Genomic DNA, 21545 nt, shown 5'->3' with positions numbered 1-21545 from the left:
GGAAGGACAAACAGGGCGCTGGCGGTCACTTCAGGTGCTTTTATTGGTTCAACTGCAGGGCTGGAGTCCAGGCAATGCTACTACAAACCCAACCGACACACACCTGCAAGCCCCAAGTGGGAGCACCGGGAGCAGACTGGTTGGTGGAGGCCGGGCACCTGGGCCCCCCTCGCTGAGCTGTGGTGCCTGGTGGCATGAGAGGGTGTGTCCACACAAGGGCAGGAAGGATGAAAGTGGAGCTGGGTGCCCCTCCCCTATGCAAGAGGAGATGGCTAAGCTGCCTGGGCCCAAGCCTGTTGGCAGGTACCCCCACTCCTTATGTTGACCCCCGACTCTCTTTGGACAAAATAAAGTGCATTACTGAACAGAGTGACTCAAAACCAGAAGCAGAGAAATCACAACACTTTTTCTTTAGCTAAAAGATAAAAGGAAACGAACTATGCAGATGCCAGAACTTCAGGGTGAGTAGGACACTGGTCAAAGAGAAAAGGAAATTAGCTCGGTAGATAAAGACCAGAGCAAGTACAGGAGGAACGGTGGGGGCCGCGAGGTCTGAGGTCAGCGCCCTCCTGCTCCCCCTGCAGACTCACATCTGATCAAAGGAGCAGATGACTTGGGCCAGATGGTCCTTCCAGCTTGCTGGCAGGTGGCCACAGATGAACTGGGGAAACAGGGGGCTCTGCACCTCCTGCCCCCCAGAACAGATCCGCTGTAGCCAGACCCAACCCCACTGGCCACTTGGTGTCCCATGCCAGGTGGACCTGGAGTGCCAGGCACAGCCCTTGCCACAGGTGAACACATGCCCAAGTGCTCTCTGTTCACAGGCCAAGGGTGAGGGAGGGTCACACAGGCTTGCCTCCTGCCCTAGGACAGAGACATGAAGTCCCCAAGCAGCCTGTGTCTGGGTCAGCCTCTCCCATGGGTGGGTGCAGTGCAGCTCAGAGATACGGCTCTTGTTAAGGCAAAGAGGCATCAGGATGTCCACGGCTCCCAGGGAAAGGCCAGACCGGAGCCCAACCACAGAGGAAACGCAGGGACCCCAAAGCACATGCAAAGTCTGACCACAACCTTTGTCCTGGAATAGCCTGGACCCATACCTCAGCACGGTACCTACTTTCCAACGTCCCCACAGCAGCCCCACAGCTGCTGTACTGTGGCCTGGCCTGTACCGGGGCCACATCACCGTGCCAGAGGCCAGGGCCTGGGCAGGACAACAGGAAGGAATGGTGTGTGGGGTGAAGGGGACCAGAGCTTCCAGCTCTGCCTGGGCCACCCAGCTCACCCCATGCAGGCCTGGTCAGCAGTGCTGGCCCCCCGGAGAGGCTGCCTGCTCAGTGGGAGCCAGCACTAGCTTTCCTGCTCGGACTACCTGGGTCTGCACCTGTCCCAGCCGTGTGGCTTGGCAGGAAAGTCTCAGGCACTGAGGTTCATTTGTGAGGAGACCTGACTGTGGGTCCCCTGTCCACCCACCCAGCCTGCAAACACCTCCAGGGACTCACTGAAGGAGGGACGAAGGTGGAAACTAGTCTCTCTCCTTTTATGCAGTTTTTATCTTAAAAAAAATAAATAGAAGTCTTCTTCGCAGGAATTACTGGTAACTGTTATTACAACCAAAGCAGACTTTAAGGTCCCCCCTGGACGCTGGGTGAGAGCAGGAAAGGGCGGGCAGCAGATTCACCTGCAGACCAAGCGGACAGAAGACCAGTGAGCCCGTGGCCACGCGTTTCCACCACACGATGGCTACTGGAAGGGGAAGAGGTGGCCCTCACAGGCAGGGTCTGCCCCAGAGCAACGGGGTACAGAGGTCACCAAGAGCTCCCAACCAAAAACATGGGAACCAAAAGCATCCAAAGGAAGGAAAAAAGAAAGCTGGATGGTGCCAGCAAGCCCTCCCACCCCTCAATTCCAGGTGATGATTTAGAGGCACCTAGTCCTTCTACCACAGTAGGAGCTGCTGCAGGGCATCCGGATGAGGCCATACGGTGCCTCCACCAAGAGACTGGTTCCAGCCCAAGAGCACCAGCCTGGCTCCCTCCCTCCAGGGAAGCCTGGTGCTGAGAAGCTTCATGGGTCAGAGACCCCCCAGGGCAGCCGCCCCCGCCTCGCCTTCAGGGCTGCCTGCGGTGGGGCATGGTTGCAACAATCCTGGCTTCAGAGAGGGCTAGGGTGGGCCCAGTCCGGGCAGCAGGGCCCGGGAGCCCTAGGTCCTGGGGAGGCTGCACATCTCGCAGTGGCCGGTGCCTGGCTGGTTCATGAAGGTGCAGTGCTGACAAGCCCACATGGCGGCCGAGGTGGTGTGTGCAGAGCCCCCGACGGCTCCGTACTCGTGGAGGCCTGGAAGCTGCACACCGACTGTGCCTGTGGGGCAGGAAGAGAAGCAGTGTTCATCATTTCTGCACTGGGAAGCTGTCCCACCCCATCTGAGAGCTCTGCACAGCTGCTTATCAGGGTAGGAGTGGACTCTAAAAGCAACTGCTGCAGGCGTGGACAGATGCGGCTTGAGAGCCCCTACTGTGGGTCCCCTGCTCAAACACAGAACACCGATAAGTAAAGCTGCTGTCTGCAGAGCGGAAAGCTGTCAGCTGTGGCCACTCATGCACCTGCCCAGCCTCCTTGCTTGCTGTGTCAGTGGTTCCTTCCTTCTCACTGCTGAGCAGTAGAGCTCAGTGTGAACACCATCCCTAGTTATCTATCCCCCTCCTGATAGACAGTTGAGTCACTGCCAAGTTTGAGCCCTGCCATGAATATTCTTTTTTTTTTTTTTTTTTTTTGCAGTACGCGGGCCTCTCACTGCTATGGCCTCTCCCGTTGCGGAGCACAGGCTCCAGACGCGCAGGCCCAGCGGCCACGGCCCGTGGGCCCAGCTGCTCTGCGGCACGTGGGATCCTACCGGACTGGGGCACGAACCCATGTCCCCCGCATCGGCAGGCCCACTGCGAATATTCTTAAAACAAATCTTGGTGTGGATCTGTGTTTGCATGTCTCTTGGGTAGCAGTGGGCTCGCTGGGTCATCCTCACTGGGCGTGCGAGAGCTCCAGCTGCTGTGGGAGCTCGTGAGCACGCGATGCGGCCAGTGTTTGCATCTCAGCCACCCTCAAGACGTGTAATGGTACCTCGTTTAATTTTCATTCTTCTGATGACTGATGGTGACCATCACTGTAATTCTTTTTATGGAACATCTTCTGTGGAATATCTTCTCCCAGTCTGTTCCTTGCCTTTTCAAGTTTTTTTTTTTTTTGCGGTATGCGGGCCTCTCACTGTTGTGGCCTCTCCCGTTGCGGAGCACAGGCTCCGGATGCGCAGGCTCAGCGGCCATGGCTCACGGGCCCAGCCACTCCGCGGCATGTGGGATCTTCCCGGACCGGGGCATGAACCCGTGTCCCCTGCATCGGCAGGCGGACTCTCAACCACTGCGCCACAGGGGAAGCCCGCCTTTTCAAGTTTTTGACAGCGTCTCTCGATAAGCCTAAGTGTTTCATTCTGATAAAGTCCAACTGACCAATCTTTTCTTTTTTAAAATAAATTTATTTATTTATGGCTGCACTGGGTCTTTGTTGCTGCGCACAGGCTTTCTCTAGTTGCGGCGAGCGGGGACTACTCTTCGTTGCGGTGTGTGGGCTTCTCACAGGGGTGGCTTCTCTTGTTGCAGAGCATGGGCTCTAGGCATGTGGGCTGCAGTAGTTGTGGCACTTGGGCTCAGTAGTTGTGGCTTGTGGGCTCTAGAGCGCAGGCTCAGTAGTTGTGGCGCACGGGCTTAGTTGCTCTGCAGCATGTGGGATCTTCCCGGACCAGGGCTCAAACCTGTGTCCCCTGCATTGGCAGGCGGATTCTTAACCACTGTACCACGAGGGAAGTCCTGACCAATTTTTGTTTGTTTGTTTTTGTGGTACGCGGGCCTCTCACTGTTGTGGCCTCTCCCGCTGCGGAGCACAGGCTCTGGACGCGCAGGCTCAGCGGCCATGGCTCACAGGCCCAGCCGCTCCGCGGCATGTGGGATCTTCCCGGACCGAGGCACGAACCCGTGTACCCTGCATCGGCAGGCGGACTTTAACCACTGTGCCACCAGGGAAGCCCTGTCTACAGGAATTTTGACTGAGATTGTACTGATCAATTTAGGGAAAACTGACATGTTAAAAATATCTTGTCTTCCAGTCCAGATAGTGGGATTTCTTTTCCATTTGCTTAGCTCTTCTTCTGGCAGAGTGTTAGTTTTCAGCAAAGAGCTCTTACGTAGCTTCCACTGACTATGTCCCGAGAACTCTCATGTTCTGTGACTCTGCATCTGTAAAGGGTACTCTATTGCTAATTTGTGTTACCAGCCCTATGCAGTGACTGGAATTCCACGAGTAGTGTATCTGTTGACAGCATTTGACAATCACGTAGCACTTTTTTAGCAAAGTGAGTGTCGGTGAACACCAGGCGCTCTCCCAACAGAGGCTGCAGGCAGCAGGTCCAGACAGTGTCACCCTGCTGCCGGAGGACTGACACCTGACTCGGGCTTGGGTTTCTTCCCACCCTAAGTATGAGGCATGAAGCCAATGGGACCCAGCTCCTATGGGGTCACTAGTTTTTCATTAGTGTCTAATGGGGTTGGCAAAAGCAAGCCAAATGCTCAGACTGAAACCTTTCCTGATCTAGTTTTCCATTCCCCCAACTGGGCCAATGCTTGTCCAGGATAACCTCTTAGCTAAGCCACCCCCTGTCCCGGCTTCCCTGTGTGCACTTTCTGGGCTGAGAGAGAGGGCTCCCAACTACTAAAGCTGCTGCACTCAATGTCTGTGTGTGAAGCATTTGAAGAATAACACCAGGGGCCTGGAGAGCCCCATACATAGGAGAGTTGGACCAGGTGCTGAGATCCTGGCCGGCACCTCACCACTGTCCACCCAAGGACACAAGGCCGTGGGCTTCACTGTAGGGAATTTGGTGGGAACAATGAGTCCTCTGTTTCAGAACGTGAGGGCAAGAAGAGTACATGGCACATCCAGCCCTTTTACTGTTTGGTTGTAAGAATCATATAAAAAGAAAAATTAAGAAGGACGACACAATGAATACCAAAGCTCCAACCCCTGAGCTTCTAGGTACTTAGTGTCGAGAGAAAATAAGAACCCTGCTGGACTCCCTGTGCCTTGGGTTCCACTGAGGGTTTCCTGGCTAATTTTGGCTCAAGTATCAGCCCACTAGATTGAGAAAATATTTAAACACTTTTTTATATGTACTTTCATTGTTGTCTTCAGGGGGCGTTACAGTACTTCTCAAAGCCGCAGGGAAAAGGGCCACCATGGTCACTGCCCTCTTGAGCTCTCAGCTGGGGGGCTTGGTGGCCACGGCACTGGCAGCGTGGGGGCAGCTCCCAAGGCTGATTGACAGAGGCGCTCACCCGGGAGACACAAGATCCCCGAACTCTATTCTCTAACTCTTTTCCTCCTTAGCCACCAAGAATGCTCTGAGAACTGATGGGGAAGGGGAAAAGAAAAGCCGGAGGAGTCCAGAAGGTCTCCGCACTCAGCACTTAGGTGAGTGTGAAGTTTCTGTTCATCTAAAACAATGACTTTCAAACTGCTCCTAAGATGCTTGAAGAATAGCGTATCTGGTATGTACGTGTACAAAAATCCATGGAACGGTATACCCAAAATCTGTGGCCTTTACGCGTATGTTATAGTGATGAAAACATCTGTGAGCCCCGGCAGAGGTCTGCTTGTTCCATTGCCCACGATGCTATCAGAAGGCATCTGGGGTCAGGTGTCCAGGGCCCGGGAAGAAGTACTGGAGCCCTGAAGGGCAGGAGTTTGGGCCCTGGCAATGGGGACTGCGGGAGGGTAAGACACTTACTGCAGAGCTGCTCGATGGTGGCCCACTGCTCAGACTTCTTCCACGTCTGGGCGAGCTCCTCATTTCTGGTCCTCACAGCCTCCAGCAGCAAGCTGATGCTGTCCTGCAAGAAGCCAAATAAGAAGGTTCCAACTCGCTTCACTGACGTAGTAGATAGACTTGTTCACAAGTTTCTTTTTCCCCAACATCAAGACACACTTCAGAGGGAATTTCAAAAATCTCACAGGCTGTCACTATGACATGCAAAACACCACACACTTAGTTTTATAAATACAAGTGCTAAATTCTTCCCAGAGATCCCCAGGTTGGCCGCTGTGCTACTCTGTGTCCCAGGCTGGCTGTGCTCCACCCACTAAGTAATCACAGCTCACAGTCCTTCTCCTGAGGGCCTGGGTGGATGGGCAGGAGCCTCATGGCCGTGAGGCCCACCCTCTTCCCTCACAACCCCCTCGGCCCTCTGTTTTCTCCATCACGTCTGTATCTCAATACACTCTGCATCCTAGGCCTCCAGGGTCAAAGTGAAGAGAACTAAATAGTTTTTATTTTTATTTTTTTTTTGCTGTACGAGGGCCTCTCACTGTTGTGGCCTCTCCCATTGCAGAGCACAGGCTCCGGACGCGCAGGCTCAGCGACCATGGCTCACGGGCCCAGCTGCTCCACGGCATGTGGGATCTTCCCGGACCGGGGCACGAACCCGTGTCCCCTGCATTGGCAGGCGGACTCTCAACCACTGCGCCACCAGGGAAGCCCTAAATAGTTTTTATAACGAGAGACTTCGAAAGCCTTCCAGGGGCTCTCAGGCAGTATTTACAGAAAATGCTTCCTAACAAGTAAGTGACTGCAAAACAGCACACGTTTTCCAGGGAGAAGGCCCTAAGCTTTCACCACCTCCCCAACCGGAGGGGCAGCAGCTAAGCCGGGGGCTGGAGGTGCAACTCTCTGGGCTTAACAGGGAAGGCAAAGCCAGTGAAAAGTTTCGGGGTGCCTGGTGTCAAGTATCACAAATGGGTAGTTTGGACAAAACACAGACACAAGATATAAGAACAGCTATAGGCCACCTGACATAGAAAAGCAGTGGGAGGAAGGAGCCTCTCCTTTCTACTCTGTCACCTCGCAGAAATGCATTTCCTTGGGTCCCAAGCAGGAAAAGGGCCAAAGTAAAAGGACAGCCATGACACAACCCACGCAAGGGCTTCCTGGCCGGCCCTGCTGGCCCTGTGCTGCTCAGAAAGCAGCCGCCATCTGTAACACTCGCCCTCATCCCCCCCAACAGCATGTCTTAAAAACGCCAACTGTGCAGCTGTGTGCCTGGGGCCTGGACGCTGGCCAACCTTCTGGGCCAAGGTGATAAACTGGAGCTGATTCGGGAAGAGGGGAGAGAGATCGGGAAGAAGCAGAGGCTGGGATTCTCAAACTGTTCCAACAGGAATTTTTAAATTGTTGGATCCCTCATGTTCCCACTAGAAGGACACAGAGCTAAGCGGCCTCTGCGTCCCATGTGGTTCTAACAAATGGAGGAACTGTCCTCCATCACAGAGGGCAGACACTTTTGAACAAGCTGTTCCAGTGTAAACGCTGCAAGTGAAAAATTCACCTTTCTATCAAGGCCTTTGTGCAAAGCTGCTGCCCACAGGACAGGTTAAGGGGGACTTAGCTGCTCTGGTGCTGCCCAGCATGCTCTGGTCTGAGGAGTAGAAGCCCACTTGGCCCGTACCTGCAGAGGCATGACGTCATTGGTGACCAGGAACAGCAGGAGGTGGAAATCCGAGATAGTGTCCAGGAACACGGATGAGGTGTTCTGAGACAGGTAGGTGGCCAGGCTGTGGAAGTCCTGGAGTGCCAGGTATGGGGGGAGACAGACACGAGCACCCGTTAGTCCCAAGCCAGAGTCGCAGGAAAGCCACTGTCCTACAAAGATGGAACTGAACACGTTCGGCGCTGATGGATGGGCCTCCCCGTCTCCTTCCAGAACCACTTACTGGGAGCCAAGGACAGAGGAATGCACAGTTGCAGAATAAGCTGTGGCCTCATCTCCCAGGAAAACACTCTCAGTACATTTGACTTATGGAAGAGTGTAAGCAACATGTCTGTGAAGCTGACCCAGCTGTGAGACATGTTCAAACTCACCTCTGGGGGCCAGTGGGAGTGGGAAGGGCCACTGCGGGGCTGGGAGAAGCCCCGTCTGTCTAGGTACATTGTTGATCCAGGGCAGCACGGTAGTGAGGAGTAGGAATCGGGGGGCGGTGGGGAGGATTACGTGACACTAACACTTTCAACAGGAGTGAAAGCGGGAGATTCAAGAGTGCCACCCCAGTCAGTGGCTCTGCACCTCCACAAGCACCTGGGCAGATGGGCAGTGAGGAAACCAAAGCATCAGAGAGGCCTTGTACACTAATCACAGCTTCAGAAGACAATCTCACTGTACACATTCTTTAACCAGGCCCCTTTCTGTAGTGCCTGTTATCAACTTGGGATGTGTGTTCACAGACCATTGATGTGGCAGGACAAGGCAGTCACAGCAGTTCTGATCGGGCCTGATGTGCAGGTGAGAGCCAAGGTGGCCAGGCCACATGAGCCCCCACGGCTTGGATGGTGCCTGAGAAACATGGCAGGGTAATGAGGTAGGGGGCAGAGCACGCAGCAAAGTGAGACATTGTCACAAAAGACAACGCTTACCAACAATCAATAACGTTGTTGGGAGAGGACAAGAAGTGACCAATAAAACAGGCCCCCTGAGAATGGTCCTTCCAGCAAATCCACAGGCCTGAGGGCTTACAGGGATTTGCCTCTGTGCTCATCCACTGCCCCTGCCCTGGAGAGGGCTCATGTGATCAGCAGTGTCTTAGACAAAGGCCTAGCCAGGTTTTGTCACAAAAACAAATCAGGAGAGTCAGAAAGCTTGCTACTTTCTAGAAAAACAATAGTGACACTAGATAAACAAACAGTAGGGACTCTAAATTATGTTTCTAAAGACAAAGAGCTTACCTGTGTCTCACCCAATACATCCCGGTTTTCAATAGGAAATGGATTTTGTGAAATAGAAAAAGTATAAACTGGATCCTTGGGGAAAGTTGTTGTGATCTAATGAACGAAAACACAAACCCGTGATAAATTAACTGTGCTATAAACAAGGGTGTGGGCCCTGAGCACACCCCTCCCTGGAGCCCTGAGCTGCTCACAGCAGCAAGAGTCCTAACTGTTCTACACTGAAGGGAATGCTTAACTATTAGGACAGCCCCTAAATGAAAACTCTGAAAACTGTGACTCTGGAAGGCAAACGGAAGAATTGTTTTTCATGACTGGTAAGATCATGGTGCCTGTGGGCAGGTTCCTAACTCCAGCCCCACTGGGACGGCCTCTCACACAGCTGCTCTCCTGCTGCCGCGGGTGAACCAGAGAGTGGGCCACAGGAAAGAGCACAGGTGTGAGCGCCATCTCAGGAGCAGACTCTGTTCCTGTCACCGGGTCTGGAGGGCATGTGCAGAACCAGCCCCTGATGGTTTTGAGAGCCACAGTGCCCTCCAGCGAGCTGGCTGAAGCCTTCTGAATTCCCAGGCACCACTCCATGGAGCCTGGGCATGTCCAGGCAGGAAGAGAAGCAAGGCCATTGAGATGTAGGCATGGTTCTCGCCTGAAGATGGCTGGAGTCAGGAGCTTGTGTCCAAAGGGGAGCCTAAGCCCTTCATTTGGCTCAGACATGCTTTAGAAACGACAGAGGGGATTTTAAATCCTACAATCAATAGAAGCTACAGGGACAGTGGCAAATGTGCAAGAATCAATACAAGTACAGTTTCTCATTCCTCCTGGCAGATGCTCCTCCCCCAAAACACACCCAAGTGTTAGCCATCATCAGCCATCTTTTGGTTGACACAGCTTTTTCTCTGCAATATAACACTAGCAGCAGCAGATTATACCTCGTCCAGATTTAGCGTAGCTATTCTGGTTCCTTCGGGACTATTTCTAAAGAATGAAAATGTTGCTCTGGCCTGTTTTCTGCATCAGTGAAGGCAGCGAGCTGTTCCAGGCCTGCTGGCCCAGGACCTGCTGTGACTGTGCCAGCGCTGTGAACGGTAAGCTGAGCCATCAGCAGCTCCCTAAATCGAGCCCCGCTGGCCTTTTATGGACGAGACCACGTGGCCTCAGGGCACAAGGTGTGGCCTTGAGCACACTGCCAAGTCCTACTGTGAGGCCTCGCTCTGTTCATCAGAGAGATACAGACGACCAGAGAGCCCAAGCCTCCTAAGGCTGCCGTGAGGATCAAATGCACCCAGACACGTGGAGCCCACAGAATGGGTGGCACATGTGGGGCTCAGTCTCAACTGTTGTCATGATTCTAGAGATGGCAGAGGGGCCACTCTGCTGCAGAGGCAAGGCCTGTGGCCTGCTCTCGCCCCTCGCTTTGAAAGGCAGATAAAGGAGTGGACCAGCAACAACAGTAGACCCACTAGTTAAGTAAATGTGGAATTAGGGAAGTATTTGTTAGACCTGTAATTGCAACAGACCTTGGAGAGCAACAGAACCGAGGTTCACACTGCAGCCTGAACATCCGAGATGCCGGGGGAGAGGATGCAGGGTGGTGAGCACTTTGTTTTGTGCTCAAATCCTCTCCCTACCCAGCCTGCCTTGTCACCTAGCTGATGCCTGGCCACCTGCAGAGCACCTCTGCAGAAGCCTGGAAGAGCCACCTGGTCATGAGGTTTAGTCATCAGATGCCCTGGTCAGGTTGGGGTCTGGGGCCGGGCGAGGAGCTGAGCACACCTGTCTGGGCACCTGCTCCAACCTCCTTACACAGTAAGAGAGCGCTTGGGTATCACAGGGTGGAATGCTCCCCCATCAACCAAACACTACAGTGACAACCACTAAGGCAAGAACTTAGCTCCTTTGTGAAAGGAAAGGGATGGGGAGGCCACTGGGAGAGAAGACCTCAGGAAGCTGGCTTTAAATCACACAGACTCCTCCTAAGTGTATGCTCCATCAATCTGTTTTCATCTTAATTACACCCTAGGTAGTCTAAAAAGCAGATGCCTTTATGGCCTAGGTAATAAATATGTTCTCGGGAGCTGTCAGTTGGAATGGAGCGTTGGCGGGCTCAGCTCACAGGGACCCACTGCTCCAAATGCAATGATACTTTATGGCCTGAATCATATGCCCATCCTAGTCCAAATGCAGCCTGAATTCATCCTGGCAGGCAGCAATTAGGAAATGAGCCGCCTCCCATACCCTTTGGACAGAGCGCTGACTACTGCAAATGCATCAGGCTCTAGTCCTGCAGCACGCACTCCCCTCTGCACTGTGGCCACATCTCCGTGAGCAGAGCACACCCCCAGAAAGGAGCTGAGACTTGGGGAAGGCGTGTCGGTACCAGGTACCTTCTTGGCTCCTGGAGTGCCCCCTGGAGACCATGCTGCCCCCACGAGTGGGCCTCTGAGCTGTGGCCAGGGCAGCACCTGTGCACAGAGCCAGGGAGAGGCTCGCTGACCTCCAGAGGCTGCTTGGCCTTGTCGGTGGTCCTTTGCTACACTTTAGGTTGGGAGAAGTTAACCCCCTAAATTGTTTTTAAGGAAATAAAAAATGAAAAGCCCTTAAGGTTTCTAGCTTTTCAGGGATGCCAGGAGCTCAGTGACTCAGAACACCTCTGGATGCCTGTCCTGTGCAGGCAGAAGAGCAGGTATTCAAGCCGCCACCCTTGCGAGGCCACCCCAAGCCGTCCTGACCTCCAGGGGGAGATGACACACACTTACGTCTATGATCAGATACTCCACGGGCAGGGGGCGAGCCAGCTGGGTAATCTCGTTGCCAAACTTGTCTATGTCCTGAAACACAAGACAAAGGTCCAGGGGGTGAGTGCAGGTGTGCCGACCTGTGACAGGTTTTCCATTCACACGCTTGTCTCAGCCCTTAAATTACTACAATTCTTGTTGAAGTATATGAAAAGCAGAGAGGAAAATGTGCATATTTTTGCAGTGAATCCACCTTCCATCACTTCTTGGAGCTCTTGATGACGGCCAAGACTCAAGAAAGCAGCCTTGGGGGCTTCCCTGGTGGCACAGTGGTTAAGAATCTGCCTGCCAATGCAGAGTACACAGGTTCGAGCTCTGGTCGGGAAAGATCCCATATGCCGCAGAGCAACTAAGCCTATGCGCCACAACTATTGAGCCTATGCTCTAGAGTCCGTGAGCCACAATTACTAAGCCCATGCACCACAACTACTGAAGCCCGCGCACCTAGAGCCCATGCTCCACAACAAGAGAAGCCACCACAATGAGAATCCCACGCACTGCAACGAAGACCCAACGTAGCAACAAACAAATATATATATATATAGAGAGAGAGAGAGAGAGAGAGAGAGAGCGCACCAGCCTGGTGCTAAAGCTGTGGAGACACAGACCCCGGGCTCCCACCCCGTCAGGCTACATCTGTACCCCTCCTCCTCTATAAGCTCTCCTAGTCTCACACCTGAATGCTAACTCTTAACAACCTTACACACACCTCTGGAAACCCAACTTCATGGAAACTTAATCCTTATACATTAATAAAATAAACACACACACAAATCAGTACACATACACACAAATACGCAGACATGGAAAACCACCACCACCAATCTGTCAAAGTCTAAACTTCTTTTGCTTTATCAGATGCATGGAACATAGTTTAATTATGGGGAAAAATGGCCAGCATATGTTCATTAATCATAAAATGAAAATGAGATCTGATTTATGTCAAACTTGCTGAGTTCAAACACAGCTCTAGAAATAAATTCATAAGAACCAACACTTTTCATTAAAGATTCTGCAAGAGGGGGTCATATTTTCTATTTAAATCATCACTTAACGTTATATAAATCATTCAAGTCATATATAAATTATACATCCATAATTTCCAATTATGGGGCCTTACATAAAAGTTTATGTTTATTAAAGCTCAGACCCTAATGGGTGTCAAGCAGATCTCTCTGAGGTGTGCAGGTGACACAAAGCCACCCCTAGCACATCACACCTTCCGGGGATGTCCGAGGCCCATGCCATCTTTTGAGACAACCTTCTCAGGCTGTCCTACATTAAACCGAGTCCATTATCCTAATAGGAATTCCAGAGGCTCCATGTGGCCCTGCTCTTTTTTTATTTTATTTTCCCCAGAAATTAAACTCTCTGGTCCGCAGCACATCTCAGATTATCCACACCTTCCCTACCTTTTCTCTGTTCACAACCCAGAGAGTTGCTAGCAAGAGCCTGCCCCTCTGCCCTTCCAGAAAACGGTCCAAATACATCTAACCAAACACATCTAAGCCAGCCACATAGGGAGCAGGAGCACCATCAAAGGACAGGTTCCTGGAAACAGTGTCCGTTCTGTCTGTCTGCCTTCCTTTGAGGTTGGAATACGGTCCCTTCCACCTGGGCAAGAGTCCCTGGTCCTTCCGCATGCTCGTTGCTGCAGCAGGTAGGCTGGGCCTGGCTTTCCGTGGCTCTACCAGCTTTGACAGTGGCAGCCCAAGGTATGAGGCCTGCTGAGTGGGTCCTGGGGCCCCAGAAGCGGTAGTTTCTACTGGAGGAAATACGGTAGGAGGCGGGAATCAAACCCAATCGAACTAAATCACCATTTCCAAAAATATACGCTTGCCCCTACAAGAAACAACCTGCAACAATTCACACATAATTAGCCCGTCTGGAATTCATCTTCAAATCTAATTAAGCTCTAATATGCAGAGACATTTTCCCAGCACCTGTTCGCTTTAATCTTCCCCTCTAGGGATGATTCTTGTTAAATGCCCCCCTCTCTTTTTTGTGTGTCATGCTATTCTCTTTCAAATTTAACTACCCCACTGCATCCTTCTGCTCCCCAAGAAAATAAAGGTGCTGCATCCCCTTCTCTTCCCTGGAGGAAAAGCAGGTACCTTCTATCTCTCCCCCATGCCTTCACTCAAATGTTTTTGCCAACCAAGCCTTAGCCCCATACACCATTTTAAAAGGCAATTACTTTTTATGGGCGTTAGCAAATGTCAGGCAGAGTACACTAGGAGGAAGACACCTTAATTCTTAGTTTGGCAGCTGCCAAAGTGTCAGAAATTTTATCTCCACCTGGAGCAAGACACTGGGAGAGTCAGAAATTGAGGTCCCTGGTGCCTCGCTACCTGCTATTGGCCATGTCTGGAAACATCAACAAGAAATCCAGGGATCTCTGTCTTTGTTAGCTCAAAGGCAGGCAGGCTTTGTGCCAGGACAACAGCAAACTCCACTTACTGGGTGGCACCATCTTGCTTTGGAAAAGGAAAATGAAATCCTTAATGTATTGCTTTTCTTCTTACAAAACTGGCAAGAAGGTAACAAGTGAAACTAGCAGTTTCTGAGACTTCGCAGAATAAAGCAAGAAAAAAATTTCTCAGGACAAAGTTTCTTAAAGAATCCCGTTTAGGACTACCCTGGTGGTGCAGTGGTTAAGAAGCCGCCTGCCTATGCTGGGGACACGGGTTCGAGTTCTGGTCCGAGAACATCCCACATGCCACGGAGTAACTAAGCCCACGCGCCACAACTACAGAGCCTGCTCTCTAGAGCCTGCGTGCCGCAACTACCGAGCCCGCGTGCTGCAACTACTGAAGCCCGCGTGCCTAGAGCCCGTGCTCCACAACAAGAGAAGCCACCGCAATGAGGAGCCCGCACACCGCAACAAAGACCCAATGCAGCCAAATAAAAGAAAAAATTTTTAATTTAAAAATTAAAAAAAGTAAAAGCACTAAAAGAAAATGTAGGTAAATATACAGCTTTGAGGTAAAGAATTACTTCCTAAGTATGATGACAAAGGCAGGAATTACAATGAAAAAGGATTAACGTACCTTTGAAATCACAAAATGTTACACCTTACTTTGTATGAAAAGTATAAAGAAAATGATATCCTGGCATGTGTCTGCAATATATGACAAAGGGTTAATGTATAAAGACTTCACAAACGAATGTGAAAGTGATGAACCACCTTACAAATACCTCAGGGCACACAGAGGCGATTCATAAAGAAAACACCAACACACACAGGGGACTTGGGACAGAGTGAGTGCAGAGCATGGGGTCCTGAGAGCAGGGCCCAGGCAGGCAAGCAGACTAGCGCAGGGCTGGCCTGCGGCACAGTCTGAGCATGTAACTGCAGCCTTCTTGGAGGAACTTTGGGAGACCACACGAAACCCTTGAAATATATGTTATCCTTTGACAAAACAACGCATGGAATGGTTTGCTTGGAATGTCTCAAGTAACTCAGCACACACATGGAGTGAGCTCCTGGATGAGCCACAAAGCACTTCTGGTAAGTGCCAGATGCTGGGACAAACCCGTGTCGGGCTGAGGACAGGTCAGTAAATGATGCCTAGGACAGAGAAGACTCCACAGTCCCCCCAGAGAGCGCTGGTCCCCTCCACAGCCGCGACGCCGCAGCTGCCTGCATGCTCTCTCCTCCCTGCTGCAGCCACCTGTCAACTCTTCCAACTCCTCAGCACTGAGCCCACAACCACCCTTCATGCCAGGAACCCACCCTGCTGCCCCTCCACCTGGGCAGCTGCCTAAGAGCAGTGTTCCCTGGGGTCTCCAATCTCGGCTTCTCTCCTCTACTTCCAAGGCTTTAATTTGGGGTTTCTGGGCAGATAACCGTGAAAAGGGCCTCTCAACCTCCTTCCGGTCCCACCACATCAAACTTCAAACACGGGCATCTGAACTCACCCCACCCCCCCTGCTCTCACCACTACTCATCAAGGTTTACAACTCCAGCACCCACCACTCACCCAAACCAGAGACCCAGTTCCATCCTGTCCTCCCCGGGACCGTGCAAGGCCCATGGAGCTCTTGGCTCCAGGACACCCTCTCCATCCCCAAATGCCATGGGGAGCAGACACATGTCACCTGGACTGTGGCACCAGCCTTCTCACTGGCCACCGGACTCTGTACCCAGAAAGAATCTTCCACACCGGGGAGCTCCCTCCCCACGGCCTGGCCTTCAGCTCCTCCAGCCGCACCTCACACTGGACGGTAGACCCCACCGCACATCTCTCTCCTGCTGCCCCTCCTGGATCGGCCCTGGCATTTGACACTCATGTTGCTGCAAAAGCCTCCTGCCTCCAGACCCCCCTTCACGCCACATCCAGCAAGATTGTTCCAGAATCACCTTCCATCTTTCTTTCTTTGGCTTCTCATTGCCCACCACCCCCATCACGTGCACATTCCAGCCAGACTGAGCCTGGGACCCCTAGATGCACCATGCCCTCTGGACGTGTGGCCCCCAGATGGGCTTCCTCCCCACCTGGCTAACTTCCACGCTGCACTGGACACCTCAACAGCCACCAACAGACCACCTGGGAAGAGAGGATGATTGTGACTTGCTCATCACTGTAGCCCCGGGGTCTGGCGAGGGACGCCGCACCCTATCCACAGCTGGACCGAGTGCAGAGGCTGCGGTTCCAGAGGCAAGGCCCTGTCAACGTCCACGTGTCCATGCATGCACGCGGGGTGCTGGAAGGACAGGTGAAGAGGCGTGTTGGGGTATCTATTTCCTTATTAACCTGTAATGCAGGATTTCCCATAAAAAATATACATTTGATTTCACATTAATAAAATGTTCTTAGTTAATATTTAGAAGGCTTGCACTCCTAATGCACATGGAACCATGCACCTCACCGTTCTGCTGCCCGTCCCCAAGCATCCCCTCGCCGGCTGACTAGATCCTCGCTCCAAAACCCTCCTCTGTGTGCACCTCTCCCCACCTTTACAGGAGGTGCTCCCCGGCCGTTCTTTCACTGGCTGCACGGGACTTCCTAGGACAGACAGATCAGAGCTGTAGACAAGGGTGGACCCTCAAGCTTTCCACCCCCATCTCCTGTGTGAACGCACATACAAACGTGTATACGTACAGGCATCAACATCTACAAGTGTGCCTTTAAAAAACAAAAAGTTAATTGGGATTTTACTGTATATAGATACATTTGTAATTTTACATCATGAGTTTTATCCCATACCTTCAAGTAATTTTCAAACACACACCTTTAGTGATCACAGAATATCCCACCATATAGATGTATTGTAATTTAATGCCCGTTATTAGACTTTTAGATTGCTTTAAGTTTTTGTTACCACAGATAACACCATGATGAACAGCCTTAGACAAATATGGGTACGTGTCCTGTTTACAAGGTATATTTTAAATCCAACCCCAAAGCCCACAGGAGGACTAAAAGGATTACTTAAATGTTTGCTTTCATAGGTCTCTTTGCTCAAACTGGTATTTTCCTGAAACGTATGAGAAATGAGTGTCTCAAATCCTACAGGGCTATAAACAATCCTGGGAAGCCCTTCTAGCCTGCTCTCACTAACAGGCAAGTGAGCGATCTAAGAAAACAGCAGCATGATTAAGGAAATAACGTGTGTTCCACGGCAAAAGGGAGCTCTCTTCTTAAGGGCAAGGAACTTACAAGGCATGGAAATAAAAAGCAAATTTCCAACCTGATAAAGGGTACTACAAAAAAACAAAAACAAAAAAACCCACAGCAAACTCATAGTTAATGATGAAATCCCGAAAGCACATCCTTTACAATTAAAAACCAGACAAAAGTGCTGATCACTAGACATTGTTCCAGAAGCCCTAGCCAGCACGAGGAGTGAAAATGAAGGGAAGGGAGAAAAAGAACTGTCACTCCTGGATAATACACTCATCTGTGTGGAGAACCCAGAACACACATACAAATTAGAGGAACAAGTAACAGCTGAACTGCCAAATGGTAGTTTTTATAATATGTAGAAACTATAAAGTACCTAGGAACAATCTAACAAATGACGGACAAGGCTTTCAAGGAGAAAAATCCTAACTTTCTGAGAGAGGTCAAAGAACAAGAAACAAAGGGCAGCATCACACACATTGCGGGGCGGGGGGGGGGGGGGGGGGCGTGACCTATTTGTTGTGTGCAACCTGCAGGCAAGTCTCCATGAAGGAGTGAAGGGTCAGGAACAGTCAGAGCTCGGGAAGAAAAGCAGGGAAGGGCTGTGATGGATCAGGGACGAAGAGTAAAGTTACAGTGACTCGGACAGTGCGACGTTGGTGCTGGCTGAGGAACACCGGCCAGTGGACAGAAGGGAGGACAGAGACACAGCCACGATCACAGAGACGACTGGTAATGGAAAGGCACCACAGATCAACAGAGAAAGAAGAGGGTTTTTCCCAATAAATGGTGTTCAGACAGTATATGACTAAAAACTAAGAAGGAAACTGGGCCCCTATCTCACACCACACATCTGAAATAATCCCAGGTAGAAGAAGAATCCAAAAACATCAACCTTAGAGAAGACAAGATAACAGACTTTCTTTGTGATTCAAAATGCCAACCATAAAGACAAGATTCAGAAAACTGACCACATGGAAACATAAACTTTCTGCCTCAATGACACCATGGGAGTGGAGAGGCAGAGGTGTCACACCCCTGACTGACAGGGTTAGAGGCAGGGAGAAAAAGATTGAACCACCCAGGGAAGAAGAGGAAACAGACACAACAAGCACGTTACGGGAGACAGGACGAGCCAACAAACAAAGAAAAAGGAGTCTGGCCTCACTTATGATCAGGACGGCACAGTTACAGCTCAAGGAAATGCCTCATGAGTGTCTGAGTGGGGAGTGGGACTCGGGCCCAAGGCTGCGGAGCGTGGTGGTTCGCACGGCATTCTGCTCGCAGTGGGCACATGCCGAGGTGACATGATGGCCACATGCAGGCAGGTCTCAGGCCACACCGGGATAAGTGAATGTGGCCCATCTCCAAGGACAAAAGAACACAGTTTTGGGTCTACAGTGTGCAGCAACATATAAAACTCAACACCTGCTTTAGGAAAACACACAAAGGAGGTAAAACTAGAAGAAAAGCAAGAATGTCATAGTGCACCCCCGAAGGTAGTGCTCCCTCTGGAGGGGGGAGAAAAGGAGACAGAAGCAGAGAGAAGGATCCAGCAGCTTCAGAGGCCACAGGAACGTTCTGGTCCTTAACTCTGGGGTAGAGACTCAGGATTGGTATTTCTGCTTTTTTTATTCCTTAAACATGTTTTATAAATAATCTTTCATATCTACTCAATATTTAATTTTTTTAAATTAATTTATTTTTGGCTGTGTTGGGTCTTCGTTGCTGTGCGTGGGCTTTCTCTAGTTGCGGCAAGTAGTGGCTACTCTTTGTTGTGGTGTGCAGGCTTCTCACTGCAGTGGCTTCTCTTATTGCGGAGCATGGACTCTAGGCACGCAGGCTTCAGTAGTTGTGGCACGCGGGCTCAGTAGTTGTGGCTCGTAGGCTCTAGAGCACAGGCTCAGTAGTTGTGGCGCATGGGCTTAGTTGCTCTGTGGCATGTGGGATCTTCCTGGATCAGGGCTCAAACCCTGGTCCCCTGCATTGGCAGGTGGATTCTTAACCACTGTGCCACCAGGGAAGTCCCTATATTTAATTTTTAAAACTCTGAAAAGAGAAAGAAATGGCAGCCTGATGACCCTGGAGCAATGTATTCATGCACACTGAGCGCACCGGGGCTGCACAAGCCTCTGTGGCTAAAGGGGAGGGGCTCTCCACAAGGACAACAGGCCCCGTTACGGCCCCCAGACCAGTGAGCTGTGCCAAAAGGCTCAGGACGGCAGCCAGCAGGACCACCAGGTCTCAGGGTCTAAAACTGAGTCAAAACATAGATTCTACATTACAAAACAGTGCCATACAAATGCATCTTATAAGATAGAAACTTTTGAGGGAAAGACTGAACCCTCACATTGGTTCCCAGCGTGGCGTGACTTGATGTGTGAATGTTTAATAATGGTTTAAAACTAATGATTCTTCAAAGTACCTGATGCCTACACAGGATTTGTGTAAGGGTGAGATCTGTGTTATCAAGCCAGGTAATTGCTATTAAACACCACAGGAGGGAAGATACAATGGGAGTTCCTAAACAAGGCTCTTTGGAAATATTTTCTTTCAAGAATGATATGGAGAACCCTTTCCTGGGGCTCCTTACTGTCCCCAAATCTGAGGGGTCATCTAAGCAAGTTGTCACAGTCCAGCCTCACTCTGTCCCTCCACTGCCACCACCTGAAAGGAGCAGATACAACAGCGAGGCCTGCCTGCTGCAGAGGAAAGACAGACTGCTCGCTACCTACTGGCCTGGCCTTCCTGGCTCAGTGACAGTCCCCGCCCCCGCAGCCCTCGGACCACGCAGCAGCGCTGATTCAGAAGCAGACTGAAGACTTTCATTCCAAAGAGCTGAGGAGGAGACCAGGAGCAGGGACAAGACTCTCAGGCCCTTGTGCCCTTCCTTTGCACATCACCCACTGCCACAGACACCCACAGCATGGACAAGCCAGCTCTAGACAGGGTCTCAGCCCCACTTCTGATCCCTGAAGAGGTGAAGTCTTTGTCACAATCAGGTAGTCTCTGGTCTCCAAATCACCACCAGGACGAGGCCCCAGAGCCCCTCAGCTTCTAGGCGCTCTCCTGGGTGTCTGATGCATCCCGCAGGTAGTAAGCTGCGCCCATACCACTGAATGCTATTCGGCAATGAAAAGAATGAAGTACTGCAGGCTGCAGGCACGGAGGAACCTTGAGACATTACGGTTAGTGGTGAAAAGTCAGTCACAAAAGACCACACACTGTAGGATTCCATCAGGGAAACCTCAGAGAAAGCAGATCAGCGGTTGCCAGGAGTTGGGAGGACTGGGGAGTAACCGTTAAAGGATGTAGGGCTTCTTTTGGGGGGACAAGAATGTTCTAAAATTAGATTGTGGTGATGATTACACAACCCTGTGAACATCCTAAGAGCCCCTGAGCCGGGCACATTAAATGAGTGAATTGTGTGGTATGTGAATTGCATCTCAATAAAGCTGTTTAAAAATGCAGACTTAGGGACTTCCCTGGTCCAGTGGCTAAGACTACGTGCTCCCAGTGAAGGGGGCCTGGGTTTGATCCCTGGTCAGGGAACTTGATCCCACATGCTGCAACTAAAAAATCCCACATGTCGCAACGAAAATCCCACATGCGGCAACAAAGATCCCACGTGCAGCAACTAAGACCTGGTGCAGCCAAATAAATAAATAAATATTTTTAAGAAAGAATTTTAAAAAACTAAATAAAATTTTTAAAAATAAATAAAAAAAAAATGCAGACTTGCTAGAACAATAAAAACAACAAAACGATGACTAGACATGCACACACTGATATAAAAAAATTGCTGAAAGATATCAAATCATTTTAAAGAAATTAGATCATCACTCTTTCTGGGTTTTCATTGCTTGCCTATTTTATTTCCAGGCCCCTTCTGCCAGCAGGTCTTTGTGGCCTAAGTGCAGTGAGATTGTGAGCAGACCTGTCAACCTAGAACTCCTTACACAGTGAAAATATCCTTCAGAAATGGAGAACAACGTACTTCTCAGACACACAAAAGCAGCCGGGAACACAAGAAATATTAAAGACAGAGCAGTGCCAGATGGAAACCAAAGTCTGCCCAGGACGGGGAACAGGCAGGATGCCTGCCTGTGACCAGAGCAACTCCCATGAGGAGGATGGGAGCCGTGTTGCTAATTCCCAGGGAAGCACCCAACTCCGACTTGTTCAAACCAGATCACAGTTTTCAAAAAAATCATTTTTATAGCTTTCACAGGAAACAAAGGTTTAGAAATGGAGAACTGCTCATCTAAGCGGTTAACCTAAACTTGGTCCCCTCAGGAGAGCCTAACT

General features: G+C 50.9%; 1 protein-coding gene across 2 annotated transcripts in view; it reads right to left on the bottom strand.

Moving 5' to 3' along the window:
* Nucleotides 1-30: 30 nt before the first annotated feature.
* The window catches only part of NPLOC4 (NPL4 homolog, ubiquitin recognition factor), a 56134-nt gene continuing 34619 nt past the window's right edge, over nucleotides 31-21545 (bottom strand). The window contains exons 13-17 of one of the 2 annotated variants that reach the window (XM_079903590.1): nucleotides 11572-11643; nucleotides 8816-8911; nucleotides 7545-7661; nucleotides 5831-5933; nucleotides 31-2358 (exon numbers count right to left, since the gene is read on the bottom strand). In XM_079903590.1, the coding sequence (XP_079759716.1) occupies nucleotides 2201-2358; nucleotides 5831-5933; nucleotides 7545-7661; nucleotides 8816-8911; nucleotides 11572-11643 (546 nt within the window). In that variant the 3' untranslated portion in view covers nucleotides 31-2200. The remainder of the gene's footprint in view (nucleotides 2359-5830; nucleotides 5934-7544; nucleotides 7662-8815; nucleotides 8912-11571; nucleotides 11644-21545) is intronic. The other variant, XM_079903591.1, reaches the window with a different exon arrangement.

The sequence above is a fragment of the Stenella coeruleoalba genome, assembly GCF_951394435.1.
Source record: "Stenella coeruleoalba genome assembly, chromosome: 19".
In the NCBI taxonomy this organism is placed as follows: domain Eukaryota; kingdom Metazoa; phylum Chordata; class Mammalia; order Artiodactyla; family Delphinidae; genus Stenella; species Stenella coeruleoalba.
Note: the sequence above shows the minus strand (reverse complement) of the source record. Positions and strands in the feature narration are given on the sequence as shown.